The following is a 27693-nucleotide window of genomic DNA, read 5'->3' as shown; positions in this document are numbered from 1 at the left end:
TTCCAAACCAGATTACTACATTAAACATCATGAAAAGGCTGCATATTTTTTAACTGATGTATTTTGCAAAGTTGTTTGTGATTAGAACTTGATATACATACCTTTGTTTAGCCTGCGTCCCAAAGAAAATACTCCTGCAACATAAAAAAGAGAATAAAGGTATCACTAAACATAAGCAAAACTGGAACAGTGTATAGAAGAAAGGATTTGAAAGTAGTTTTATGCGCATTACTGTCAGCGAAACACTGCAACACCTAGCCATTATACTGGCTGCTTTGAGCAGTACCATCTAGTGGTCAAACATAAGTGGTGCATTCCTACTGATCACTGCCAACACGACTTACACGTTGCAATCCGCTTGTTTGAGTGATATTGGGCTAATTTCATTGAAACACTATGGCACCCCCTACCCATATGTATAAATACAAATATACAGAGAAGGAATGTTCTGGGCACACAATAAGCTGTACCCCCATACGGTACTGTCTAAGGGAAACACTATGGCACCTCCTACCCATATGTATAAATACAAATATACAGAGAAGGAATGTTCTGGGCACACAATAAGCTGTACCCCAATACTGTACTGTCTAAGGGAAACACTATGGCACCCCCTACCCATATGTATAAATACAAATATACAGAGAAGGAATGTTCTGGGCACACAATAAGCTGTACCCCCATACGGTACTGTCTAAGGGAAACACTATGGCACCCCCTACCCATATGTATAAATACAAATATACAGAGAAGGAATGTTCTGGGCACACAATAAGCTGTACCCCCCATACTGTACTGTCTAAGGGAAACACTATGGCACCCCCTACAAATATACAGAGAGGGAATGTTCTGGGCACACAATAAGCTGTACCCCCATACTGTACTGTCTAAGGGAAACACTATGGCACCCCCTACCCATATGTATAAATACAAATATACAGAGAAGGAATGTTCTGGGCACACAATAAGCTGTACCCCCATACTGTACTGTCTAAGGGAAACACTATGGCACCTCCTACCCATATGTATAAATACAAATATACAGAGAGGGAATGTTCTGGGCACACAATAAGCTGTACCCCCATACTGTACTGTCTAAGGGAAACACTATGGCACCCCCTACCCATATGTATAAATACAAATATACAGAGAGGGAATGTTCTGGGCACACAATAAGCTGTACCCCCATACTGTACTGTCTAAGGGAAACACTATGGCACCCCCTACCCATATGTATAAATACAAATATACAGAGAGGGAATGTTCTGGGCACACAATAAGCTGGGTATAATAGATTTCCATTTCTCCTTTACTATCACTTCCCTACACATTGTCTCCTCTACAAACACCTCCCTACTCACTTTCTCTTTTACTACCCCATTCCTGACTTCCTCCTTTTTGGACACCTCCCTTCTTTATTATCCTCAGTCCCTTCCCAGTTAACTCTTTACTCCCTCCCCACTTCCCCCAGCTCAGTTCCACTATTCCCTTACGTCACTATTCCCTATATCTTCTTCAAATCGCATTCAGATTGCTTTGTAGAATAACAAATTTACAAACCAGTAAACCACAGCTGACAATTTCAAAATCAGAGTTTCATTTAGTCAGACTTACCAGCTGGACTTACCTGCATCTACTCAAGCTGCCCCCCCCCCACCTTCTGGTGAGTAATCGGCCGATACTGCCCCTAGTTTTACTACAATACCTGCCCCAACACACCCGCTTTTACACTTTCTGTATTATACAATCCCATGTCCCCACATACATATATCAAACTCACAGGGTTTTGGGGTACAGAGGATTTGGGGTACATGAGTATAAGGCAAGAGCATTCGGGTACGTGAGTATAAGGCAGGGGAATTGGGGTACGTGGGTATAAGGCAGGGGAATTGGGGTACGTGGGTATAAGGCAGGGGAATTGGGGTACGTGAGTATAAGGCAGGGGAATTGGGGTACGTGAGTATAAGGCAGGGGAATTGGGGTACGTGAGTATAAGGCAGGGGAATTGGGGTACGTGAGTATAAGGCAGGGGAATTGGGGTACGTGAGTATAAGGCAGGGGATTTGGGGTACATGAGTATAAGGCAAGAGCATTGGGGTACGTGAGTATAAGGCAGGGGAATTGGGGTACGTGGGTATAAGGCAGGGGAATTGGGGTACGTGAGTATAAGGCAGGGGAATTGGGGTACGTGAGTATAAGGCAGGGGAATTGGGGTACGTGAGTATAAGGCAGGGGAATTGGCGGGTACAGGGTGAGTATAAGGCAGGGGAATTGGGGTACGTGAGTATAAGGCAGGGGGAATTGGGGGTACGTGAGTATAAGGCAGGGGAATTGGGGTACGTGAGTATAAGGCAGGGGAATTGGGGTACGTGAGTATAAAGGCAGGGGAATTGGGGTACGTGAGTATAAGGCAGGGGAATTGGGGTACGGTGAGTAAGGCAGGGGAATTGGGGTACGTGAGTATAAGGCAGGGGAATTGGGGTACGTGAGTATAAGGCAGGGGAATTGGGGTACGTGAGTATAAGGCAGGGGAATTGGGGTACGTGAGTATAAGGCAGGGGAATTGGGGTACGTGAGTATAAGGCAGGGGAATTGGGGTACGTGAGTATAAGGCAGGGGAATTGAGTGAAATGCTCCAACTTACGGTAGTTAAGGGGTCAGTGACCCCACATACACTGCATAAAGTAACTGGACATTATGTGACTCATTACTACACACTCACTCCCACTCCCACTCCCACTCCCACTCCCACTCCCACTCCCACTCCCACTCACACTCACACTCACACTCACACTCACTCCCAGGCGCTGTGACCCAGAGACTTCCCTTCCATCCCACACGCTAACTCCCTCACCGCCTGTCCCTATTTGACTTGTGACCTCACAGCTCTTTCCCCGCCTTTTCCCTTTCAATCTGAGTGACGAGCCCCTTCACCAATCAGAGGGAAGCTTTGGTGGCAGTTGCCATGGAGACGACCAATGGCGGAAGTGAGTGGGTGGGGCGGCGGTCGGCCGGCGCTTCCCCGGTCCGGGGCCTTAGTTAGAGAATGGCAGCGGTTGGCTGCGGCTCTCCCTGCGTTACGGGCCCCGGAGGGGGGACCGGGGAGCTCACCCAGCGCAGGAAGAGAGGCACCGACTCCCGCCGCAGACAGGCTGCCTTGTTCTTCCTCAATAACATCTCTCTGGATGGGCGGCCCCTGTGCCCGGTACCCCCGCCGGCCTGGGATCTCCCGGAGCCCTCCTGCCTCACCCCGCCTGCCAATGGGCCCCGCATTCTGCTCTCTAGGGACACCCCCCTCCGCCAGGAACCAGAGGAGCCCCCTAGGGCCAAGCCTGGGAAAGGCTCTCAGTCCCCGGGGAACCTACAGCCCCACAGCTGCCCCACTGCGGAGAGACACCGGTAAGTACGGGCCTTGGGCCCTCCTGTAACTCTCACTCCTTCCTCTGTAACCTGCCCCCCCCCCAGGGCCTTATTGCCCCTGTCACTTACCCCTCACTGCCCTCCTGGCTCTGTCATGCACCCCTTAGTGCCTTCTTGCCCTGTCATTTACCCCACATTGCCCTGTTATGTACCCATTGGTGACTTCCTGGCCCAGTCGTGTCCCCCCTCCTAGCCGCCCTCTATGCCCTGTCGTGTCCCCCCCTCCTAGCTGCCCTCCATGCCCTGTCGTGTCCCCCCTCCTAGCCGCCCTCCATGCCCTGTCGTGTCCCCCCCCCTCCTAGCTGCCCTCCATGCCCTGTCGTGTCCCCCCCCCCTCCTAGCTGCCCTCCATGCCCTGTCGTGTCCCCCCCCCCTCCTAGCTGCCCTCCATGCCCAGTCGTGTCCCCCCCCTCCTAGCTGCCCTCCATGCCCTGTCGTGTCCCCCCCTCCTGCTGCCCTCCATGCCCTGTTGTGTCCCCCCCCTCCTAGCTGCCCTCCATGCCCTGTCGTGTCCCCCCCCCCCTCCTAGCTGCCCTCCATGCCCTGTCGTGTCCCCCCCCCTCCTAGCTGCCCTCTATGCCCTGTCGTGTCCCCCCCCTCCTAGCTGCCCTCTATGCCCTGTCGTGTCCCCCCCCCCTCCTAGCTGCCCTCTATGCCCTGTCGTGTCCCCCCCCCCTCCTAGCTGCCCTCCATGCCCAGTCGTGTCCCCCCCTCCTAGCTGCCCTCCATGCCCTGTCGTGTCCCCCCCTCCTAGCTGCCCTCTATGCCCTGTCGTGTCCCCCCCCCTCCTAGCTGCCCTCTATGCCCTGTCGTGTCCCCCCCCCCCTCCTAGCTGCCCTCCCATGCCGCAGTCGTGTCCCCCCCCTCCTAGCTGCCCTCCATGCCCAGTCGTGTCCCCCCCCTCCTAGCTGCCCTCCATGCCCTGTCGTGTCCCCCCCCCTCCCTAGCTGGGCCCTCCATGCCCTGTTGTGTCCCCCCCCTCCTAGCTGCCCTCCATGCCCTGTCGTGTCCCCCCCCCTCCTAGCTGCCCTCCATGCCCTGTCGTGTCCCCCCCCCTCCTAGCTGCCCTCTATGCCCTGTCGTGTCCCCCCCCCTCCTAGCTGCCTCTATGCCCTGTCGTGTCCCCCCCCTCCTAGCTGCCTCCATCCCAGTCGTGTCCCCCTCCTAGCGCCTCCATGCCCTGTCGTGTCCCCCCCCTCCTAGCTGCCCTCCATGCCCTGTCGTGTCCCCCCCCTCCTAGCTGCCCTCCATGCCCTGTCGTGTCCCCCCCTCCTAGCTGCCCCTCCATGCCCTGTCGTGTCCCCCCCTCCTAGCTGCCCTCCATGCCTGTCGTGTTCCCCCCCCTCCTAGCTGCCCTCCATGCCCTGTCGTGTCCCCCCCCTCCTAGCTGCCCCTCCATGCCCTGTCGTGTCCCCCCCCTCCTAGCTGCCCTCCATGCGCTGTCGTGTCCCCCCCCTCCTAGCTGCCCTCCATGCCCTGTCGTGTTCCCCCCCCTCCTAGCTGCCCTCCATGCCCTGTCGTGTCCCCCCCCTCTAGCTGCCCTCCATGCCCTGTCGTGTCCCCCCCCCTCCTAGCTGCCCTCCATGCCCTGTCGTGTCCCCCCCCCCCTTGCCTAGCCTGCCCCCCTCCATGCCCTGTCGTGTCCCCCCCCTCCTAGCTGCCTCCATGCCCTGTCGTGTCCCCCCCTCCTAGCTGCCCTCCATGCCCTGTCGTGTCCCCCCCCCTCCTAGCTGCCCTCCATGCCTTGTCGTGTCCCCCCCCTCCTAGCTGCCCTCCATGCCCTGTCGTGTCCCCCCCTCCTAGCTGCCCTCCATGCCGCTGTCGTGTCCCCCCCCCTCCTAGCTGCCCTCCATGCCCTGTTGTGTCCCCCCCTCCTAGCTGCCCTCCATGCCCTGTCGTGTCCCCCCCTCCTAGCTGCCCTCCATGCCCTGTCGTGTCCCCCCCTCCTAGCTGCCCTCCATGCCCTGTCGTGTCCCCCGCCTCCTAGCTGCCCTCCATGCCCTGTCGTGTCCCCCCCCCTCCTAGCTGCCCTCCATGCCCTGTCGTGTCCCCCCCCCTCCTAGCTGCCCTCCATGCCCTGTCGTGTCTCCCCCCTCCTAGCTGCCCTCCATGCCCTGTCGTGTCCCCCCCTCCTAGCTGCCCTCCATGCCCTGTCGTGTCCCCCCCCTCCTAGCTGCCCTCCATGCCCTGTCGTGTCCCCCCCTCCTAGCTGCCCTCCATGCCCTGTCGTGTCCCCCCCCCTCCTAGCTGCCCTCCATGCCCTGTCGTGTCCCCCCCCTCCTAGCTGCCCTCCATGCCCTGTTGTGTCCCCCCCCTCCTAGCTGCCCTCCATGCCCTGTCGTGTCCCCCCCCTCCTAGCTGCCCTCCATGCCCTGTCGTGTCCCCCCCCTCCTAGCTGCCCTCCATGCCCTGTCGTGTCCCCCCCTCCTAGCTGCCCTCCATGCCCTGTCGTGTCCGCCCCCCCTCCTAGCTGCCCTCCATGCCCAGTCGTGCCCCCTCCTTGCTGCCCTCCATGCCCTGTCGTGTCCCCCCCCCCTCCTTGCTGCCCTCCATGCCCTGTCGTGTCCCCCCCCCTCCTTGCTGCCCTCCATGCCCAGTCGTGCCCCCTCCTTGCTGCCCTCCATGCCCTGTCGTGTCCCCCCCCCCTCCTTGCTGCCCTCCATGCCCAGTCGTGTCCCCCCTCCTAGCTGCCCTCCATGCCCTGTCATGCCTGCTGTATCAGGGATATTGTGAGGTTACTGCACAGTTTGCGTAAGAAATCTAAGGTCTCCTTGAGCCCCAAATGGAACGAATTCATTTGTGTTTTGAGCTTCCTGGTGGGGCCTGTACAGTTTGTTCCCCGAGCTGTGTGTGAGCAGCAGTGCCCCCCCCCTTACTTACTATGCACGGTGCCAGTCAGTTCATTTTTCTTTTTTTCATGGTTACTGTACAGTTGATTTCAGTCAGTGATTTGTAAGTGATCGTAATGGTCAGGCCTGTGGCACAGACTGCAAAGTAACGATCTATAGTACAGTGTGTGGCCTGTCACTCAGATGAATGGGAACCACCTGTCACTGCTGTAATGTCAGCTACAGTTTTATTGTTTATGGGCCTGTTAAGAGCAAATTATAGGACTGCCTTAGATTGTAAGCTCACTGGGGCAGGGGCTGATGGGAATGTGATAGGGACCTTAGATTGTAAGCTCACTGGGGCAGGGACTGATGGGAATGTGATAGGGACCTTAGATTGTAAGCTCACTGGGGCAGGGACTGATGGGAATGTGATAGGTACCTTAGATTGTAAGCTCACTGGGGCAGGGGCTGATGGGAATGTGATAGGGACCTTAGATTGTAAGCTCACTGGGGCAGGGACTGATGGGAATGGGATAGGGACCTTAGATTGTAAGCTCACTGGGGCAGGGACTGATGGGAATGTGATAGGGACCTTAGATTGTAAGCTCACTGGGGCAGGGGCTGATGGGAATGGGATAGGGACCTTAGATTGTAAGATCACTGGGGCAGGGACTGATGGGAATGTGATAGGGACCTTAGATTGTAAGCTCACTGGGGCAGGGGCTGATGGGAATGGGATAGGGACCTTAGATTGTAAGCTCACTGGGGCAGGGGCTGATGGGAATGGGATAGGGACCTTAGATTGTAAGATCACTGGGGCAGGGACTGATGGGAATGTGATAGGGGCCTTAGATTGTAAGATCACTGGGGCAGGGACTATAATCTCTGTACAGCACTATAGGATATGTACTAGTGCTGGGCGGTATACCGGTAAAAACCGATCACCGGTTTTTTTTTTGAAACCGATATGAATTTTCTACATACCCCCATACCGGTGTGCTGAATACTTCCGGGTGCGCGCGTGTGACGTCAGCGCGCACACTCTACAAAAGCGCCATCGCTAGGACGCATTCAGAGTCGGATACCAATGTGAGCTGTCGGGGGGGTGCCTGGCCAGTAATTATATTTTATGTGAAGGGGATGGGGTTGTGTTTTGGGGGGTGGGGTGGGGGGTTATATTTATGTGAAGGGGATGGGGGGTGTTTGGGGGGGGGTGGGTGGGTTATACTTATGTGAAGGGGATGGGGTTGTGTTGGGGGGTGGGATGGGGTGGGGGGTTATATTTATGTGAAGGGGATGGGGGGTGTTTGGGGTGGGGTGGGGGGGGTGTGTGCGGATGGGGGGGTGTTTGGGGTGGGGGGGGTGCGTGCGGATGGGGGGTGTTTGGGGTGGGGGGGGTGCGTGCGGATGGGGGGTGGGGGGGCTGCGTGCGGATGGGGGGGTGTTTGGGGTGGCGGGGGGGTGCGCGTGGTTTGGGGTGGTCACCTAATCATGCATGGGGAAAAAAAAATACCGTCAAATACCGTGATACCGATATAATTTTGAAAAATACCGTGATATAAATTTTTGGTCATACCGCCCAGCACTAATATGTACTGTATAAAGAAAGAACAAAATGAACTTGGCTGCATCAAAAAGGCCCTTTTTAAAATGTTGGAAGCTGAATTATAAAGTATTACTAGAACGGAAATAATAAAACATGACTAAGGCAGTGAAAATAGAAATACATGGAAGGGTCTGTGGCAACTCTCAGTACTGTCTCTGGCAGGGGAGTTTCTGGTGTTTAGTAGCCATGACAAGTAGCCGCTACTGATGTGGTCTGAGGCACGTAGGAGTCACTCAGCCCCGGACTGGGATCCAAAATATACCCTGGCATTCCCAGTACCCAGAGGCACAAACAGCCCCCCCAGCCCAATAAATAGTGACTGTCTGTGGCACCTTACAGCCCCCCTGGCATTCCCAGTACCCAGAGGCACAAACAGCCCCCCCAGCCCAATAAATAGTGACTGTCTGTGGCACCTTACAGCCCCCCTGGCATTCCCAGTACCCAGAGGCACAAACAGCCCCCCCCCAACCCAATAAATAGTGACTGTCTGTGGCACCTTACAGCCCCCCTGGCATTCCCAGTACCCAGAGGCACAAACAGCCCCCCAGCCCAATAAATAGTGACTGTCTGTGGCACCTTACAGCCCCCTGGCATTCCCAGTACCCAGAGGCACAAACAGCCCCCCAGCCCAATAAATAGTGACTGTCTGTGGCACCTTACAGCCCCCCTGGCATTCCCAGTACCCAGAGGCACAAACAGCCCCCCCAGCCCAATAAATAGTGACTGTCTGTGGCACCTTACAGCCCCCCTGGCATTCCCAGTACCCAGAGGCACAAACAGCACCCCAGCCCAATAAATAGTGACTGTCTGTGGCACCTTACAGCCCCCCTGGCATTCCCAGTACCCAGAGGCACAAACAGCCCCCCCCCAGCCCAATAAATAGTGACTGACTGTGGCACCTTACAGCCCCCCTGGCATTCCCAGTACCCAGAGGCACAAACAGCCCCCCCAGCCCAATAAATAGTGACTGTCTGTGGTACCTTACAGCCCCCCTGGCATTCCCAGTACCCAGAGGCACAAACAGCCCCCCCCAGCCCAATAAATAGTGACTGTCTGTGGCACCTTACGGCCCCCCTGGCATTCCCAGTACCCAGAGGCACAAACAGCCCCCCCCCCCCAGCTCGCTGCTAGCCCATAATAACATGATGTGACAGGACAGGGGGAGCTTTGTGGAGCAGGTTTTGTCAGGTTTTAGTATCTGAGCTCTAAATTCCAATGCAAAACTTCCTTCTCTGGTTCTTGCCGTCGGCTCAGAGACTGGTCACAGCCGGGAGTAGCCCACTAATGGCACCCAATAGCCCCCTGATGGCTTTATTTCATCCAATAAAGGGAGGCTCCTCTTAGTGTGATTATAGTGCTATAAATGTGAATAATTCTCTAGCAAACCTGCTATAGAGCACATTGGGGCACATTTATTATAGCACTGCCCAATTACCTGTAGGGAGTAACCTGCTGTGATGTGGCCCTGACCGTCTGGTAGCCAGTTATACAAGCCCAGTCAAAGGTCAATAGAAGGAGACTGATAATCGGGAGGGAAAATGGGAGTCTCACTGCAGTGGGGTGGGTTGAAGGGGAACTACATACATTCATGTACATTAACTCATTAAAATTGTAATGGCAAACAGTATAACGTATTGGAGGAGCAGGAAATGGCTGTTCCTGCTGAAGTGTGCTTAGTACAGGGGAATCCCTATGTGCCATAGTTTTATGGTATCTCTCTGTACAGGCTATGAGCAAACTTAGGGGGCTGTTCCTGCTGAATTGTGCTTAGTACAGAGGAATCCCTATGTGCCATAGTTTTATGGTATCTCTCTGTACAGGCTATGGGCAAACTTAGGGGGCTGTTCCTGCTGAATTGTGCTTAGTACAGGGGAATCCCTATGTGCCATAGTTTTATGGTATCTCTCTGTACAGGCTATGGGCAAACTTAGGGGGCTGTTCCTGCTGAATTGTGCTTAGTACAGGGGAATCCCTATGTACCATAGTTTTATGGTATCTCTCTGTACAGGCTATGAGCAAACTTAGGGGGCTGTTCCTGCTGAATTGTGCTTAGTACAGGGGAATCCCTATGTGCCATAGTTTTATGGTATCTCTCTGTACAGGCTATGGGCAAACTTAGGGGGCTGTTCCTGCTGAATTGTGCTTAGTACAGGGGAATCCCTATGTGCCATAGTTTTATGGTATCTCTCTGTACAGGCTATGAGCAAACTTAGGGGGCTGTTCCTGCTGAATTGTGCATAGTACAGGGGAATCCCTATGTGCCATAGTTTTATGGTATCTCTCTGTACAGGCTATGAGCAAACTTAGGGGGCTGTTCCTGCTGAATTGTGCTTAGTACAGGGGAATCCCTATGTGCCATAGTTTTATGGTATCTCTCTGTACAGGCTATGGGCAAACTTAGGGGGCTGTTCCTGCTGAATTGTGCTTAGTACAGGGGAATCCCTATGTGCCATAGTTTTATGGTATCTCTCTGTACAGGCTATGAGCAAACTTAGGGGGCTGTTCCTGCTGAATTGTGCATAGTACAGGGGAATCCCTATGTGCCATAGTTTTATGGTATCTCTCTGTACAGGCTATGAGCAAACTTAGGGGGCTGTTCCTGCTGAATTGTGCTTAGTACAGGGGAATCCCTATGTGCCATAGTTTTATGGTATCTCTCTGTACAGGCTATGAGCAAACTTAGGGGGCTGTTCCTGCTGAATTGTGCTTAGTACAGGGGAATCCCTATGTGCCATAGTTTTATGGTATCTCTCTGTACAGGCTATGAGCAAACTTAGGGGGCTGTTCCTGCTGAATTGTGCTTAGTACAGGGGAATCCCTATGTGCCATAGTTTTATGGTATCTCTCTGTACAGGCTATGAGCATGTAATTTCAATAGCTATCTGGTTGCTAGGGTCTTGTTAGCTAGGCAGTGGTTTGAATGAGATACGAGAATATGAATAGGGGAGGGGATGAATAGAAAAATAAGTAGTAAAAAGTAACAATAACTGGCTGCCGGGGTCAGTGACCCCCATTTGAAAACTGGAAAGATGTAGAAGAGGAAGGCAAATAATTGTTGCAATGTTGTAGGAGTAGGATTTTCTATAACATATTAAATGTTAACTTAAAGCTGAACCGCCCCAGTAATATGATACGTAGCTACTTGTGTTCCAGTCAGTAAATCACGTAGGCAGCGGCGCCTGAGTCACATCAGAGGGCTGGAATTTGTTTATTTACTCGGTTAGTGCAATAACAAACAAACCTTCCCTAAAACCTTTACACAGTGAGTCAGTTTCTCTATTCGCCTGCTTAGTCTATTTACGTGTCAGAATGGCCAGTAATGCAGTAAAGCGAGGATGCCTTGTATCACTGTATGTGAAACTGGCGCCTCTTCTCTTTGGTATCAATAAAAAGTATTGATAAAACACTTGTCCTATAGGCCCGTCGGGGTGCCCATACACGGGCAGATAAGCTTCTGAATCTCCAGCTGAAATCTGCCCGTGTAAGGCCGCCTTTACTGGTTCCTTTAGAATCTATTGTTTTGATTGTGGTTAAATATTTTTTTTTCCAAGTCAGTGTTTATGTCTGATAAAATCTCTATACTGCCCTGTACCTGACTAGTTCCAAAGTAAGGATGATTCAGCTCTAACTGATAGCAGCCTCCGTCCTCCATAAGCTGTTTTACCTCCATAGTAATCCTCTTATCTATCTCCAGTGTAGGCTAAAGGTGGCCATACATAGCCCAATAGAATGTGCCTACTCAGCACCTACGGGACAAGTCTGCAGCTTAAGGATCAGCAGCTCCCAGTAGATAGCAGGATAGCACTCAATAGTAAGAAATCCAAGTCCGGCTTGGGACTCCTCCAGTTACATGGGAGTAGGAGAAATAATAGGTTAGCTGAAAGCAGTTCTAATGTGTAGCGCTGGCTGAAAGCTCAGACTCAGGCACACTTTACTGCTGCGCTGCAAGTTGGAGTGATATCCCCCCCCCCTCACCCCCAGCAGCCGATCAGCAGAACAATGGGAAGGGAGCAAGATAGCAGCTCCCAGTAGATAGCAGGATAGCACTCAATAGTAAGAAATCCAAGTCCGGCTTGGGACTCCTCCAGTTACATGGGAGTAGGAGAAATAATAGGTTAGCTGAAAGCAGTTCTAATGTGTAGCGCTGGCTGAAAGCTCAGACTCAGGCACACTTTACTGCTGCGCTGCAAGTTGGAGTGATATCCCCTCCCCTCACCCCCAGCAACCGATCAGCAGAACAATGGGAAGGGAGCAAGATAGCAGCTCCCAGTAGGTATCAGAATAGCAAGAAATCCAAGTCCGGCTTGGGACTCCTCCAGTTACATGGGAGTAGGAGAAATCTAAGTTAAAATGACATTGAAGCTGACCAAAACCAGACACAAGGGAGCCCCAGAGCGAGTTGGTTTCTCTTGTGATATTTCTATGTGAATGAATTGCTCAGTCAGTTGCATAAATGTCACTATCCCCTCTTCCAGAAAATGCCATGTGTCCCAGCGCTGCTCACTAGAGTTAATAGATGACACAGAGGAATGTTCTGCTTTTCAGAGGTACAATGGGGATCTGTGCAAGCCGACCCTTCACTAGTCTAACGCCTATATGCCTCATTAACACTTTCTTTTTTTTTTAATTTCTCCTAATTTTAATGCAGCGGCTTGTAATATTAATGGGTAACATTGTTTCCCTGGTTATTCCTTCCTCTCTGTGCTACTCACTCACTAACAGTGTCTGTACTGAGCATGGGGAAAGCTCTCTATGCTGGGATCACTTCTACTGAAATTACTATTGCTATTAAAGCTATTAAATAGTAGTAGATGTAAAAAAAAAAAATGCAAAAAAAAATTTGATTTTAGAAGAGATCCACTATTTGAAGTGTCCAGTTCCTCAGCACTAATCAACCACATGGTTGTAAAACTACAGATGAAACTTATTGTAATTTTTTAGCCATGACTTTCCCCTATAGTAGCAGTGGGGGGATAATAGCCTCTGGGAAGGGACTGTGGGATAGCAGGTATAGTAGGGAGAGATGGTGCCTATAGTAGCAGTGGGGGGATAATAGCCTCTGGGAAGGGACTGGGGCTGTGGGATAGCAGGTATAGTAGGGAGAGATGGTGCCTATAGTAGCAGTGGGGGGGATAATAGCCTCTGGGAAGGGACTGGGGCTGTGGGATAGCAGGTATAGTAGGGAGAGATGGTGCCTATAGTAGCAGTGGGGGGATAATAGCCTCTGGGATGGGACTGGGGCTGTGGGATAGCAGGTATAGTAGGGAGAGATGGTGCCTATAGTAGCAGTGGGGGGATAATAGCCTCTGGGAAGGGACTGGGGCTGTGGGATAGCAGGTATAGTAGGGAGAGATGGTGCCTATAGTAGCAGTGGGGGGGATAATAGCCTCTGGGAAGGGACTGGGGCTGTGGGATAGCAGGTATAGTAGGGAGAGATGGTGCCTATAGTAGCAGTGGGGGGATAATAGCCTCTGGGATGGGACTGGGGCTGTGGGATAGCAGGTATAGTAGGGAGAGATGGTGCCTATAGTAGCAGTGGGGGGATAATAGCCTCTGGGAAGGGACTGGGGCTGTGGGATAGCAGATATAGTAGGGAGAGATGGTGCCTATAGTAGCAGTGGGATAATAGCCTCTGGGAAGGGACTGGGGCTGTGGGATAGCAGATATAGTAGGGAGAGATGGTGCCTATAGTAGCAGTGGGGGGATAATAGCCTCTGGGAAGGGACTGGGGCTGTGGGATAGCAGGTATAGTAGGGAGAGATGGTGCCTATAGTAGCAGTGGGGGATAATAGCCTCTGGGAAGGGACTGGGGCTGTGGGATAGCAGGTATAGTAGGGAGAGATGGTGCCTATAGTAGCAGTGGGGGGGGATAATAGCCTCTGGGAAGGGACTGGGGCTGTGGGATAGCAGGTATAGTAGGGAGAGAAGGTGCCTATAGTAGCAGTGGGGGGATAATAGCCTCTGGGAAGGGACTGGGGCTGTGGGATAGCAGGTATAGTAGGGAGAGATGGTGCCTATAGTAGCAGTGGGGGGATAATAGCCTCTGGGAAGGGACTGGGGCTGTGGGATAGCAGGTATAGTAGGGAGAGATGGTGCCTATAGTAGCAGTGGGATAATAGCCTCTGGGAAGGGACTGGGGCTGTGGGATAGCAGGTATAGTAGGGAGAGATGGTGCCTATAGTAGCAGTGGGGGATAATAGCCTCTGGGAAGGGACTGGGGCTGTGGGATAGCAGGTATAGTAGGGAGAGATGGTGCCTATAGTAGCAGTGGGGGATAATAGCCTCTGGGAAGGGACTGGGGCTGTGGGATAGCAGGTATAGTAGGGAGAGATGGTGCCTATAGTAGCAGTGGGGGGATAATAGCCTCTGGGAAGGGACTGGGGCTGTGGGATAGCAGGTATAGTAGGGAGAGATGGTGCCTATAGTAGCAGTGGGGGGATAATAGCCTCTGGGAAGGGACTGGGGCTGTGGGATAGCAGGTATAGTAGGGAGAGATGGTGCCTATAGTAGCAGTGGGCTAGCAAACAGTGAGGCTACTGTGCTCCCATTATCTTTCATCAAACAATTAAAGGTTAAACATGCTGGGGGCTGTAATTCAGCAAGAGATGGGACTCAAGGTCATAAAACGCTAACCTGTTTCCTAATCTTTGCCCGTTTTCCTCTGTGAGTGCTTTGTTTGAACCTTTATGTGCTAACGAGTACTGTGTGCCACTCTGTGCATGTATCTGTGCCATCGTTCCTAAAGCTATTAATGCCAGTGGGCAACTTGTTTATTCCATATCTGCTATTCTCATTCTACAGGCCAAAGCAGCTCAGCGAGTCCCCACGACATTCTGTTTTAAGGAAAATTCACTTCATTAAGAACATGAGACAGTACGACATCCGCAACAGCAGGTACTTAGCAGGTTCCTTCCGGGGGGAAATAGTCTGCAGGTACTTAGCAGGTTCCTTCCGGAGGGGAATAGTCTGCAGGTACTCAGCAGGTTCCTTCCGGGGGGAAATAGTCTGCAGGTACTTAGCAGGTTCCTTCCGGAGGGGAATAGTCTGCAGGTACTCAGCGTGTTCCTTCCGGGGGGAAATAGACTGCAGGTACTCAGCGTGTTGCTTCCGTGGGGAATAGTCTGCAGGTACTCAGCAGGTTCCTTCCGGGGGGGAATAGTCTGCAGGTACTCAGCAGGTTCCTTCCGGGGGGGAATAGTCTGCAGGTACTTAGCAGGTTCCTTCCGGGGGGGAATAGTCTGCAGGTACTTAGCAGGTTCCTTCCGGGGGGAAATAGTCTGCAGGTACTTAACAGGTTCCTTCCGGGGGGGGAATAGTCTGCACGTACTCAGCGGGTTCCTTCTGTGGGGAAAAGTCTGCAGGTACTCAGCAGGTTCCTTCCAGGGGGGAATAGTCTGCAGGTACTTAGCAGGTTCCTTCCGGGGGGAATAGTCTGCAGGTACTCAGCGGGTTCCTTCTGTGGGGAAAAGTCTGCAGGTACTCAGCAGGTTCCTTCCGGGGGGAATAGTCTGCAGGTACTCAGCGGGTTCGTCACTTCGTGTGAAGCGGGAAACTGTATTGGAAAACCATTGGCAGCTCCCACTTATTAATATAATTATAAATGGACGAAATGTTTGTGTATATAATAAGCTGCACTCTTAAAATGTCTTTTCTTTTCTCTTTTTAGAATAATTCTGATTTGTGCTAAAAGGTCTCTCTGCGGAGCATTTTCTGTTTTGCCCTATGGAGAAAGCTTACGGCTCAGGTGAGTATCGGTGTTTAGCAGTCCATAAAGGGGTTAATATGATGTAGAGAGTAATATTCTGAGTAAATTTGCTATTTGGTTGCCTCCATTTTAAATAAATAATTTTAATTTCTCCCATGGGGCTAGCAATATTCTTCATTTCCCAGGGTGTCACAGCCATGTGATCTGTGCTCTCATAAACTTCAGTCTCACTTTACTGCTGCGCTGCAAGTTGGAGTGATATCTCCCCCCTCACCCCCAGCAGCCGATCAGCAGAACAATGGGAAGGGAGCAAGATAGCAGCTCCCAGTAGGTATCAGAATAGCACTCAATAGTAAGAAATCCAAGTCCGGCTTGGGACTCCTCCAGTTACATGGGAGTAGGAGAAACAATAGGATAGCTGAAAGCAGTTCTAATGTGTAGCGCTGGCTCCCTCTATTTCCAGCCTTCACAATCAATATCTTATCATCCCCTGATCTGTTAGAACAGCTTTTACTTAGGCCCCACTATTGGGCCAACAAGATACCAACTTGGTCAGAGGAGCTAAGTCAGTAGCCATTATAAGGCCATCTATGGCCAAAGTGGTCAGTTTGTAAAGGAAATATCGATTTGGTAACATAAACATTTATCGTGGGAAAATATAATCTTTCTTTAAGGTTCTTCCACATTATTGCACTTTGGTCATTGTCTCCTGTCCTTAACTGCTGGAGGAGCAGGAAGGAAAGGGTAGGACACCGTAGTCGCAACTCAATAGAACTATTAAAAAAAAAAAACAGTTGTATATAAATAAACTTTGCAGATATATTAATATCTCATTTACCATGAAACCATTGCGGGCACCCAGAGCCGGATTCCATGAGGTGAATCCCTTAGTCACAGGGAGATTCTGCCCTTTCAGCTTCTGTAAATGACCACTATCCCCCAGCCTTCCCTTATTTGCTAGAGGATGCTGGGATTTGTAGTTTGCTGGTCTTTATTAACCTTTTAGATATTGTATACGAGGGTTAAAACCACAACAACTGTTTTTATTTCTCAGTGATCTGCGAGCGGATGGGACAAGGCAGCGCTACCCTTCAGGTGGGGTTTCGAATGCTGGGGACTCGATATTTGGGATGGAAGGCGTGGAACTTGGAGTCGAGGGAGAGGTAAGAGTTTATTTTAATACTACAGGTATGGGATCCATTATGCAGAAAGTTCTGAATTACAGAAAGGCCATCTCCCATAGACTCCATTATAAGCAATTAATTCAAATTTTTGAAATTGATTCCCTTTTCTCTGTAATAATAAAACAGTACCTGTACTTGATCCCAACTAAGATATAATTACCCCTTATTGGGGGCAGAACAGCCCTATTGGGTTTATTTCATGGTTAAATGATTCCCTTTTCTCTGTAATAATAAAACAGTACCTGTACTTGATCCCAACTAAGATATAATTACCCCTTATTGGGGCAGAACAGCCCTATTGGGTTTATTTCATGGTTAAATGATTCCCTTTTCTCTGTAATAATAAAACAGTACCTGTACTTGATCCCAACTAAGATATAATTACCCCTTATTGGGGCAGAACAGCCCTATTGGGTTTATTTCATGGTTAAATGATTCCCTTTTCTCTGTAATAATAAAACAGTACCTGTACTTGATCCCAACTAAGATATAATTACCCCTTATTGGGGCAGAACAGCCCTATTGGGTTTATTTCATGGTTAAATGATTCCCTTTTCTCTGTAATAATAAAACAGTACCTGTACTTGATCCCAACTAAGATATAATTACCCCTTATTGGGGGCAGAACAGCCCTATTGGGTTTATTTAATGGTTAAATGATTCCCTTTTCTCTGTAATAATAAAACAGTACTTGATCCCAACTAAGATATAATTACCCCTTATTGGGGCAGAACAGCCCTATTGGGTTTATTTAATGGTTAAATGATTCCCTTTTCTCTGTAATAATAAAACAGTACCTGTACTTGATCCCAACTAAGATATAATTACCCCTTATTGGGGCAGAACAGCCCTATTGGGTTTATTTAATGGTTAAATGATTCCCTTTTCTCTGTAATAATAAAACAGTACCTGTACTTGATCCCAACTAAGATATAATTACCCCTTATTGGGGCAGAACAGCCCTATTGGGTTTATTTCATGGTTAAATGATTCCCTTTTCTCTGTAATAATAAAACAGTACCTGTACTTGATCCCAACTAAGATATAATTACCCCTTATTGGGGCAGAACAGTCCTATTGGGTTTATTTAATGGTTAAATGATTCCCTTTTCTCTGTAATAATAAAACAGTACCTGTACTTGATCCCAACTAAGATATAATTACCCCTTATTACAGCCCAAGGAATAGCTATAATGCAATATGTGCCTCACTTCTGCTGATTCCTTTCCCTGTTCTTTTCTCCCATCTCCCAGACGGTTTCCTACGCCAGGTTTCTCTACCCTACCAATGCCCTCGTCAGTAAGAAGAGCGAAGGGCAAACTCCTGCTCCCCCGCACAGAGTCAGCTCCTACGAGTCGGCCAAAAGGAACTTCTCCTCTGCGAGGTTTACTCAAGTGGCCCCTGGATCTGAATTAGGTAGATTCATTATTTACATCTCTAGTTTTATTACTCAGTTGTCAAGCCTCATAGAGAAAACAGATTTGTTTGGGATCTTCCTTTCTAAAAATCACGTTTCTTTGCTGGTTCCAATGCAGAATCCGGAGAGATTGTAGAATATGATCCCAATATTCTGGATGATCCTCAGTGGCCCTGTGGAAAGCACAAGCGAGTTCTTATCTTTGCCTCCTACATGGTAAGTGTATATTATATATATCACATAATACATATACATATCATCTTCTTTACAAAACCCATCAGTTAATAGAGCTTCTCCAGCAGAATCCTGCAGTGTAATCTGTTTTTCCCATGGGGCTAGCCATATTCTTCATTTCCCAGAGTGCCACAGCCATGTGACCTGTGCTCTGATAAACTTCACTCACACTTTACTGCTGCGCTGCAAGTTGGAGTGATATCCCCCCCCCCCTCCCCACCAGCAGCCGATCAGCAGAACACTGGGAAGGGAGCAAGATAGCAGCTCCCAGTAGGTATCAGAATAGCACTCAATAGTAAGAAATCCAAGTCCGGCTTGGGACTCCTCCAGTTACATGGGAGTAGGAGAAACAATAGGTTAGCTGAAAGCAGTTCTAATGTGTAGCGCTGGCTGAAAGCTCAGACTCAGGTGCACTTTTCTGCTGCGCTGCAAGTTGGAGTGATATCCCCCCCCCCCTCACCCCCAGCAGCCAATCAGCAGAACAATGGGAAGGGAGCAAGATAGCAACTCCCAGTAGGTATCAGAATAGCACTCAATAGTAAGAAATCCCAAGTCCGGCTTGGGACTCCTCTACCTGACATCTTCTACCTAATTCATTGTTATGATGCCAATTTATTATTAAATAACTTAATTAACCTGCTAAGATTACTGGGCATGCAGCTGTAACTGTTGAGCTTTCCTATCTTCAAATACCTTATTTTTTTTTAGATCAGGCTTGAAGCTCAGAGTGCAAGTGCAGACATGCAGCTACGTCTCACTGGTTTAACGCTTTTCATAAGAACACACAGCTCTAAAATATATCTTCTTCCCTGACAGACTACGGTTATTGAATATGTGAAACCAGCCGACTTGAAAAAAGATATGAACGAGACCTTCAAGGAAAAGTTCCCCCATGTAAAGCTGACTCTGAGCAAGATCAGGAGGTGAGGCAGCAAACACTGCTATTCTGCTCCCACTTTTCCATTGGTCTTCATTATTTATTTCTTATAGTTTTTGAATTATTTGCCTTCTTCTTCCAACTCTTGGCAGTTTTTAAATGGGGGTCACTGACCCCGGCAGCCAAACCGTATTGCTCTGTAAGGCTCCAGTTTTATTGTTACTTTATATAACTTTCTTTTCTATTCAGCCCATCCCCTATTCATATATCTGTCTCTCATCCAAACCACTCTGGTTGCTAAGGTAACTTGGACCCTAGCAACCAAATAACTGCAGACCAGAGAGCTCCTGAACGGAAAATGAATAACTACAAATAATAAAATATTAAGACCAATACAAATTGTCTCAGAATATTACTCTCTACATCATATTAAATGTTAACTCAATGATTTCATACAAAATATGGATTTAATACAGAAATATCAAGGGATTGGCTCCTCTGCTTTTATTAACCACGTATGTTCTCCTTTCTTCAGTTTAAAGCGTGAGATGAGGAACGTGGCCAAAGAGTGTAACCTGGAGCCGGTGACCGTGGCAATGTCCTATGTGTATTTTGAGAAGCTTGTCTTACAGGGCAGGGTGAACAAGCAGAACCGCAAGCTGTGTGCCGGGGCCTGTGTCCTACTTGCCGCCAAGATAAGCAGTGATTTTAAGAAGCCAGAGCTAAAGCATTTGTTAGATGTGAGTATGACACTTCTACACACATAGCATTTCTTCTCCATATACTTATGGGTAGGAGGTGCCATAGTGTTTCCCTTAGACAGTACAGTATGGGGGTACAGCTTATTGTGTGCCCAGAACATTCCCTCTCTGTATATTTGTATTTATACATATGGGTAGGAGGTGCCATAGTGTTTCCCTTAGACAGTACAGTATGGGGGTACAGCTTATTGTGTGCCCAGAACATTCCTTCTCTGTATATTTGTATTTATACATATGGGTAGGAGGTGCCATAGTGTTTCCCTTAGACAGTACAGTATGGGGGTACAGCTTATTGTGTGCCCAGAACATTCCTTCTCTGTATATTTGTATTTATACATATGGGTAGGAGGTGCCATAGTGTTTCCCTTAGACAGTACAGTATGGGGGTACAGCTTATTGTGTGCCCAGAACATTCCTTCTCTGTATATTTGTATTTATACATATGGGTAGGGGGTGCCATAGTGTTTCCCTTAGACAGTACAGTATAGGGGTACAGCTTATTGTGTGCCCAGAACATTCCTTTTCTGTATATTTGTATTTATACATATGGGTAGGAGGTGCCATAGTGTTTCCCTTAGACAGTACAGTATGGGGGTACAGCTTATTGTGTGCCCAGAACATTCCTTCTCTGTATATTTGTATTTATACATATGGGTAGGGGGTGCCATAGTGTTTCCCTTAGACAGTACAGTATGGGGGTACAGCTTATTGTGTGCCCAGAACATTCCTTCTCTGTATATTTGTATTTATACATATGGGTAGGGGGTGCCATAGTGTTTCCCTTAGACAGTACAGTATGGGGGTACAGCTTATTGTGTGCCCAGAACATTCCTTCTCTGTATATTTGTATTTATACATATGGGTAGGGGGTGCCATAGTGTTTCCCTTAGACAGTACAGTATGGGGGTACAGCTTATTGTGTGCCCAGAACATTCCTTCTCTGTATATTTGTATTTATACATATGGGTAGGGGGTGCCATAGTGTTTCCCTTAGACAGTACAGTATGGGGGTACAGCTTATTGTGTGCCCAGAACATTCCTTCTCTGTATATTTGTATTTATACATATGGGTAGGGGGTGCCATAGTGTTTCCCTTAGACAGTACAGTATGGGGGTACAGCTTATTGTGTGCCCAGAACATTCCTTCTCTGTATATTTGTATTTATACATATGGGTAGGGGGTGCCATAGTGTTTCCCTTAGACAGTACAGTATGGGGGTACAGCTTATTGTGTGCCCAGAACATTCCTTCTCTGTATATTTGTATTTATACATATGGGTAGGGGGTGCCATAGTGTTTCCCTTAGACAGTACAGTATGGGGGTACAGCTTATTGTGTGCCCAGAACATTCCTTCTCTGTATATTTGTATTTATACATATGGGTAGGGGGTGCCATAGTGTTTCCCTTAGACAGTACAGTATGAGGGTACAGCTTACAGTATGTACCTATATCTATATAGATAGATATATATTTATATAAACTGTTTTTATCCGGTTGAAATTAACAATGACCCTGTTTTTACCTGTCCCACAGAAGCTGGAAGAGCGCTTCCGAGCCAACAGGAGGGACCTTGTGGCTTTTGAACTGACTGTGCTTGTCGCTATGGAGCTCGCTCTCTACCTCCCCGAGGCCCATGTATTACCTCACTTCCGCCGTTTGACCAGGCAGCAGTAGGGGGCGCTATTGTGTGGGTGCTGCCACTGTGGTTGCTGTCTTTGTGTAGGGGGGCTACTCGCTGCAACACATGAGAAGGTTTAACAGAAGGCGTCGCATTGTGCGATACATTTATAACACACACACAACTTATAGCAACTCTTCTCCGTGGCATTTTCTCATCCAATCCCGCTTGCCCTGGCATAAAGGTAAACGCTGAGAAAGTCCCCCCCGTACCCCAAAAACGAAACGAGTAACGGAAAGCACATGCGGTGCCTTCGCGCCAGGCCCTGGCATTGCCGATAGAGTCAAGCCTTTATTTTTTTAGCGAGCGTATTGAGTTTTAAACGGGGGTTTTTACATTTCGGGGACGACGGCGAGTGGTTTATTCGTTTTTACGGCCGTCGAGCCTGTCGATTGGCCGAGAGCAAGCGCTTTAACGGCAATAAAAGTGCTTCTTCCACAAGGTTTATTTTTTTACACATTTGAGAGAGGTTTCTGCGGATCCGGTGCCTTGTGATAGGACGTTTCTTATCTTCTTCTCATTGGTTGGTTGATTCCTTGGGAGGGGGCGGGGCAGTAATATGCATATATGTTTTACAAAGATGTGCCTAAATTAAACTGGTCTGGTACCAGCTCTTTATTTATTATACTGCGTCAAATTCTACTTTTTTTTTCGAGATTTTTTAAGTTATAAGTTTGTCTCTTAAAGTTCAGTTTTCTGCTTTTTAAGCTTCTGTTTAAAGGAGAACTAAACCCTAAGGTATATTTTTTTTTTATACATGGAAGTTTTAAACTTATATTTTGCTGCAATTACAAATGTTTGGCCAATTCTAAGCACCTTTTCAATTGGTCTTCATTATATATTTGTTATAGTTTTTAAATGGTTTGCCTTCTTCCTCTGACTCTTTGCAGCTTTCAAATGGGGGTCACTGACCCCGGCAGCCAAAACCTATTGCTCTGTGAGGCTCCAGCTTTATTGTTACTTTTTGAAAATGTATTTTCTATTCAGCCGCTCCCTATTCATATACCATTCAAACCACTCCCTGGTTGCTAAGGTAACTTGAACCCTAGCAACCAAATAACTGCTGAAACTCCAAACTGCGGAGCTGCTGAACTGAAAATGAAATAACTAAACAACTACAAATAATAAAAAATGAAGACCAATTGCAAATTGTCTCAGAATATTACTCTCTATATTGGTAATCCCCAACCAGTGGCTCGGGGGCAACATGTTGCTCTCAGTGCCCCCAAACCAGGTAGTTATTTTTGAATTCCTGGCTTGGGGGCAAGTTTTAGTTAAATAAAATCAAGATTTCCTACCAAATAAAGCCCCTGTAAGCTGATAGGGTGCATAGAGGCTGCCTAATAGCCAATCACAGCCCTTATTTGGCTCCTCCATGAACTTTTATGGTGCTTGTGTTGCTCCCCAAGTCTTTTTCCATTTGACTGGGGGGGCAAGCCTACAATTCATTGGATTGGAGATATGCATGATTCTTAAAAAAGGATTGTTCACCTTTGAGTTAATTTTGAGTATGATGTAGAGAGTAATATTCTGAGACAGTTTGCAATTGGTCTTCATTTTTTATTATTTGTAGTTTTTTAATTATTTCAGACTTTGTTCAGAAGCTCTCCAGTTTGGAGTCTCAGCAAGCTATTTGGTTGCTAGGATCCCAATTACCTTAGCAACCAGGGTGTGGTTTGCGTGAAAGACTGAGGGAGAGGGCTTGGATAGAAAAATAAGTACCAAAAAGTAAAAATGACAATAATAAACAATAACGGTAATCACAAAGCAGTAGTATTTTGGCTGCCGGGGCCAGTGACCCCCGTTTGAAAGCTGCAGAGAGTTAAGGTGGCCATACACGTTAATATCCGCTCAATTGGCGAGGTCGCCAAGCGAGTGGATCTTCTCCCGATATCCCCACCTACGGGTGGGTGATATCGGGGAAATTTAGGCTAATTCGGTCGGATCGAATTATAACGGCGGCAATGGGCGCAGTCTGTTCGGGGACTGCATCAACGAGCCAATGCGGTCTCCGATCCGACTGAATTTTTCAACCTGCCCGATCGATATCTGCCCAATTTCAGGCCAGATATCGGTCGGCCAGGCCCCTCGTTTCTGCCCTTACACGGGCCGATAAGCTGCCGAATTGGTCTAAGGGACCCATATCGGCAGCTACAAATCAGCCCGTGTATGGGGACCTTTATAAGAAAAAGGCAAATAATTAAAAAACTATAAAAATAAATAATGAAGACCAACTTAAAGTTGCTTAGAATTGGCCATTCTATAACATACTAACAGTCAAACCACCCCGACTACAAAATATTAATGTTTCCGAAACATGGTTTAGTTCTCCTTTAAAGTAACTTCCTACTCTCTATCTGGATGTAGGGTTGTAGTTTCCCTGCCTTTCCCTAGCTCACCTTACCGACCCTACACAAGTTACTGCCTATATTTATACACCGTGTCTTGCCAAGTTGTGTTCTCAGTTGTAAGCGGACGTTGGGGCGCAGAGCATATAATAAGGATTGAATAAGCAGAACCTCCCTTGGGTATATGCGCTGAATTCCGGCTTCTGTGTCAATATAATATATAAAGGAATGGGTGCCTACAGGGCTTTGTGTGGGTGAACCCGGCCCACTAGTTAGCTGGTTAGTGCCAATGTGTATTAGTCATAGTGGAACCCTTAGTGGTGAACGTGCAGCTGTGTGTGTATATTGTGCTTAACCCTATTCTCTCCGTAGAACTATCCGTCCCATTGGCACAGCCGCCGTCACCTGACTTAGCCGCCTCCATCTTTCCAACCGGTCCGATCCCGACCATTCAGTTCTTCCGAGCTTTGTCGACCACTGTGACGGTGTGTGAATGCTGCCGTTTGTTGCACATAGAACAATATACACATAATCACGTTCTCTATGTTAGAGAATATTTAATTTAAGCACATTTGTCGTGCTGCTCTTTTGGTTCATGCGGGGAGGGGGCGGAGTCAGTCAGTTGTGTCCGTCGTCTTGTCCCACCCACGGAATGGGATACACTGTGACTGGGCAGTGATAGATTTTCTGCTTATTAAAGTAGCATTAACCTATTATCTGCTGCTGGAGGTGCGAAAGTTCACTTACTGGGAAAATATACCGTTTATAGGTGGTAGATATACTCTTAGACAGTACAGTATGAGGGAACAGCTTATTGTGTGCCCAGAACATTCCTTCTCTGTATATTTGTATTTATACATATGGGTAGGGGGTGCCATAGTGTTTCCCTTAGACAGTACAGTATGGGGGTACAGCTTATTGTGTGCCCAGAACATTCCTTCTCTGTATATTTGTATTTATACATATGGGTAGGGGGTGCCATAGTGTTTCCCTTAGACAGTACAGTATGAGGGAACAGCTTATTGTGTGCCCAGAACATTCCTTCTCTGTATATTTGTATTTATACATATGGGTAGGAGGTGCCATAGTGTTTCCCTTAGACAGTACAGTATGGCGGTACAGCTTATTGTGTGCCCAGAACATTCCCTCTCTGTATATTTGTATTTATACATATGGGTAGGGGGTGCCATAGTGTTTCCCTTAGACAGTACAGTATGGGGGTACAGCTTATTGTGTGCCCAGAACATTCCCTCTCTGTATATTTGTATTTATACATATGGGTAGGGGGTGCCATAGTGTTTCCCTTAGACAGTACAGTATGGGGGTACAGCTTATTGTGTGCCCAGAACATTCCCTCTCTGTATATTTGTATTTATACATATGGGTAGGGGTGCCATAGTGTTTCCCTTAGACAGTACAGTATGGGGGTACAGCTTATTGTGTGCCCAGAACATTCCTTCTCTGTATATTTGTATTTATACATATGGGTAGGAGGTGCCATAGTGTTTCCCTTAGACAGTACAGTATGGGGGTACAGCTTATTGTGTGCCCAGAACATTCCCTCTCTGTATATTTGTATTTATACATATGGGTAGGGGGTGCCATAGTGTTTCCCTTAGACAGTACAGTATGGGGGTACAGCTTATTGTGTGCCCAGAACATTCCTTCTCTGTATATTTGTATTTATACATATGGGTAGGAGGTGCCATAGTGTTTCCCTTAGACAGTACAGTATGGGGGTACAGCTTATTGTGTGCCCAGAACATTCCTTCTCTGTATATTTGTATTTATACATATGGGTAGGAGGTGCCATAGTGTTTCCCTTAGTATAATATGAGGGTAGAGCTTATTGTGTGCCAGAATATGTATATTTATACATATGAGTAGTGTCTTCCTAAGAGACAGTACAATATAATATATTTTTAAGCCTGCCAAACATTGCATAAAAAAAATGCATAAAAGGCATTTTCTGGTGTGACTTGCCCTTTAAACATTCTGTCTAAGAAAAATACAAATGCAGTGGGCTCTGTTTGGAAAAAGCTGCCGACAAGGCAAGAACCCACTCCCATTCCTACGGGGGAATGAATGTTCTGGGCAGTTTACTGGGAAACACAATAGACGACCACCTTAAAAACGGTAAATTTACCCTTTATTGTGACATTGCAATAGAGTTCCCTCCTCCTCAACTGTTTAAATCACCAGCATTTAAATCTTCTTATTCCCTGCCACCGCTCTGACAGTTACAGCGCCCCCTTGTGGTTGGGTGTGTGTACTGCGCCTGTCTGTGTGCTCTCACCCCCAGTTACCCCCAGAGATGGCACGTTCCAGACACCCGTAGGCGGCAGGGGGAGCGCCCCACAAAACGCAAGGGCTTGCACAACATTTTTTTCTTCGCATTTGAACTCGGAGATGCATTTTTGCTGTAGAATTCTAATTTATTCTTTATTTTTAAATAAACCGTGTGTCTCGTTTTGCTGTGAACTCAGATAGAAAATTGTATTTTTTTGGTCCTTATTACTGAGGCATTAGAATCTTTATGGATAAGCTGTATCTAATTTTATATATATATATATATATATATATATCGATATATAATAAAAACTGTGTTCCTCTGGGGCTTCCAGAACCGTTTCAGCCAATGATATGATCCCTTTTTTTCGAGTTTGTATCCGTGTGCGAATTATTGAACGTTTTGCAGTTAATGAGAACCAAGCACCTTGTTTGTAACGACCATTCCTGTGTGTTCCTGCTGGTAATGTATTTGTCACATTACAGAGTAGATGTCAATAAAGTTTTTATACAGGTTTTAATTGAAATTATTGGTCGTGTCCTCTGATTGGTTGCTTCGTCTTCTCTCACAAACATATCATTATTGTACCTGGTGTCTTGTAGCTGGATTTATAGGAAAGGAAGGGTCCTAGCAGGATAGAACAATGATGTTCACTAGAGCCACCAATGGGGCTATTGCACTCAGGGGCCCCAAGGGTGAAAGGGCAGTTTGCAAGTCCTGAGGGGAGGGGTGTATATTTGACATAATAGAGAGATACCATTAATGAATGTGGCATTTTTTTCCCCCCATTGGGCTAATAAAAGCAGCCCTGCTTAATTAGTAGTATGGGGCCCTATAATTTCTGAGGTGGCCCTGAAAGTCATCTTCTATAATTCCCTATGTACAGAGTCATACTGTGAAGACAACACCAAACAGAAATAATCAAGGCAGCGTCAGAAAGGAACTTGTCCAGCAGTTCAGGGGTTAATTACCTGTGCAGAAAGCATATCCAATAAGAAGCCTCTACATTGGATACCCACTGTCGGCAGTGCTAGTAGTGGATTGGACATGGACCCACTACTCATAAGAAGTAAGGGAAGGGGGGGGGGGTATATTAAATTGCCTTTATACCCCCCTTTGTTCAACAGGCATGCAATGAATAAGGCTTGTTCCGAACATTGTTTTTATAAGGAAAAAAAATCCATGGTTTCAGTTATTTGAGCTAAATAGGGCAAAGCCACTTCAGCCAGTATACATTCCCCTCCATCCACCCTTTGTTGTGACTGTTTTGTCAGCGGGAGACCAGTAGGCTGAGTCCTGGTAATCTTATTATCTAGCTTGCAGGGACCAGACACAGAGCAG

General features: G+C 47.9%; 1 protein-coding gene and 1 long non-coding RNA gene across 3 annotated transcripts in view; one reads left to right on the top strand and one right to left on the bottom strand.

Moving 5' to 3' along the window:
- The window catches only part of LOC116408023, a 176080-nt gene extending 175764 nt beyond the window's left edge, over window positions 1–316 (bottom strand). The window contains exon 1 of the long non-coding RNA XR_004220676.1: window positions 102–316. This is a non-coding gene — a long non-coding RNA (uncharacterized LOC116408023). The remainder of the gene's footprint in view (window positions 1–101) is intronic.
- A 2667-nt stretch (window positions 317–2983) lies between these two features.
- On the top strand, window positions 2984–26872 carry cables2 (Cdk5 and Abl enzyme substrate 2). Of its 2 annotated transcripts, NM_001114489.1 has the most exon segments (11): window positions 3033–3399; window positions 14659–14751; window positions 15524–15601; window positions 16617–16725; window positions 18000–18162; window positions 18282–18379; window positions 19214–19320; window positions 19810–20014; window positions 21570–22586; window positions 23513–25245; window positions 25557–26872. In NM_001114489.1, coding segments are annotated over 9 exon segments (1347 nt in total). In that variant the 5' UTR covers window positions 3033–3046; the 3' UTR covers window positions 21711–22586; window positions 23513–25245; window positions 25557–26872.
- The last annotated feature ends 821 nt before the right edge of the window (window positions 26873–27693 follow it).

The sequence above is a fragment of the Xenopus tropicalis genome, chromosome 10 (assembly GCF_000004195.4).
Source record: "Xenopus tropicalis strain Nigerian chromosome 10, UCB_Xtro_10.0, whole genome shotgun sequence".
NCBI classification, from domain to species: domain Eukaryota; kingdom Metazoa; phylum Chordata; class Amphibia; order Anura; family Pipidae; genus Xenopus; species Xenopus tropicalis.
Note: the sequence above shows the minus strand (reverse complement) of the source record. Positions and strands in the feature narration are given on the sequence as shown.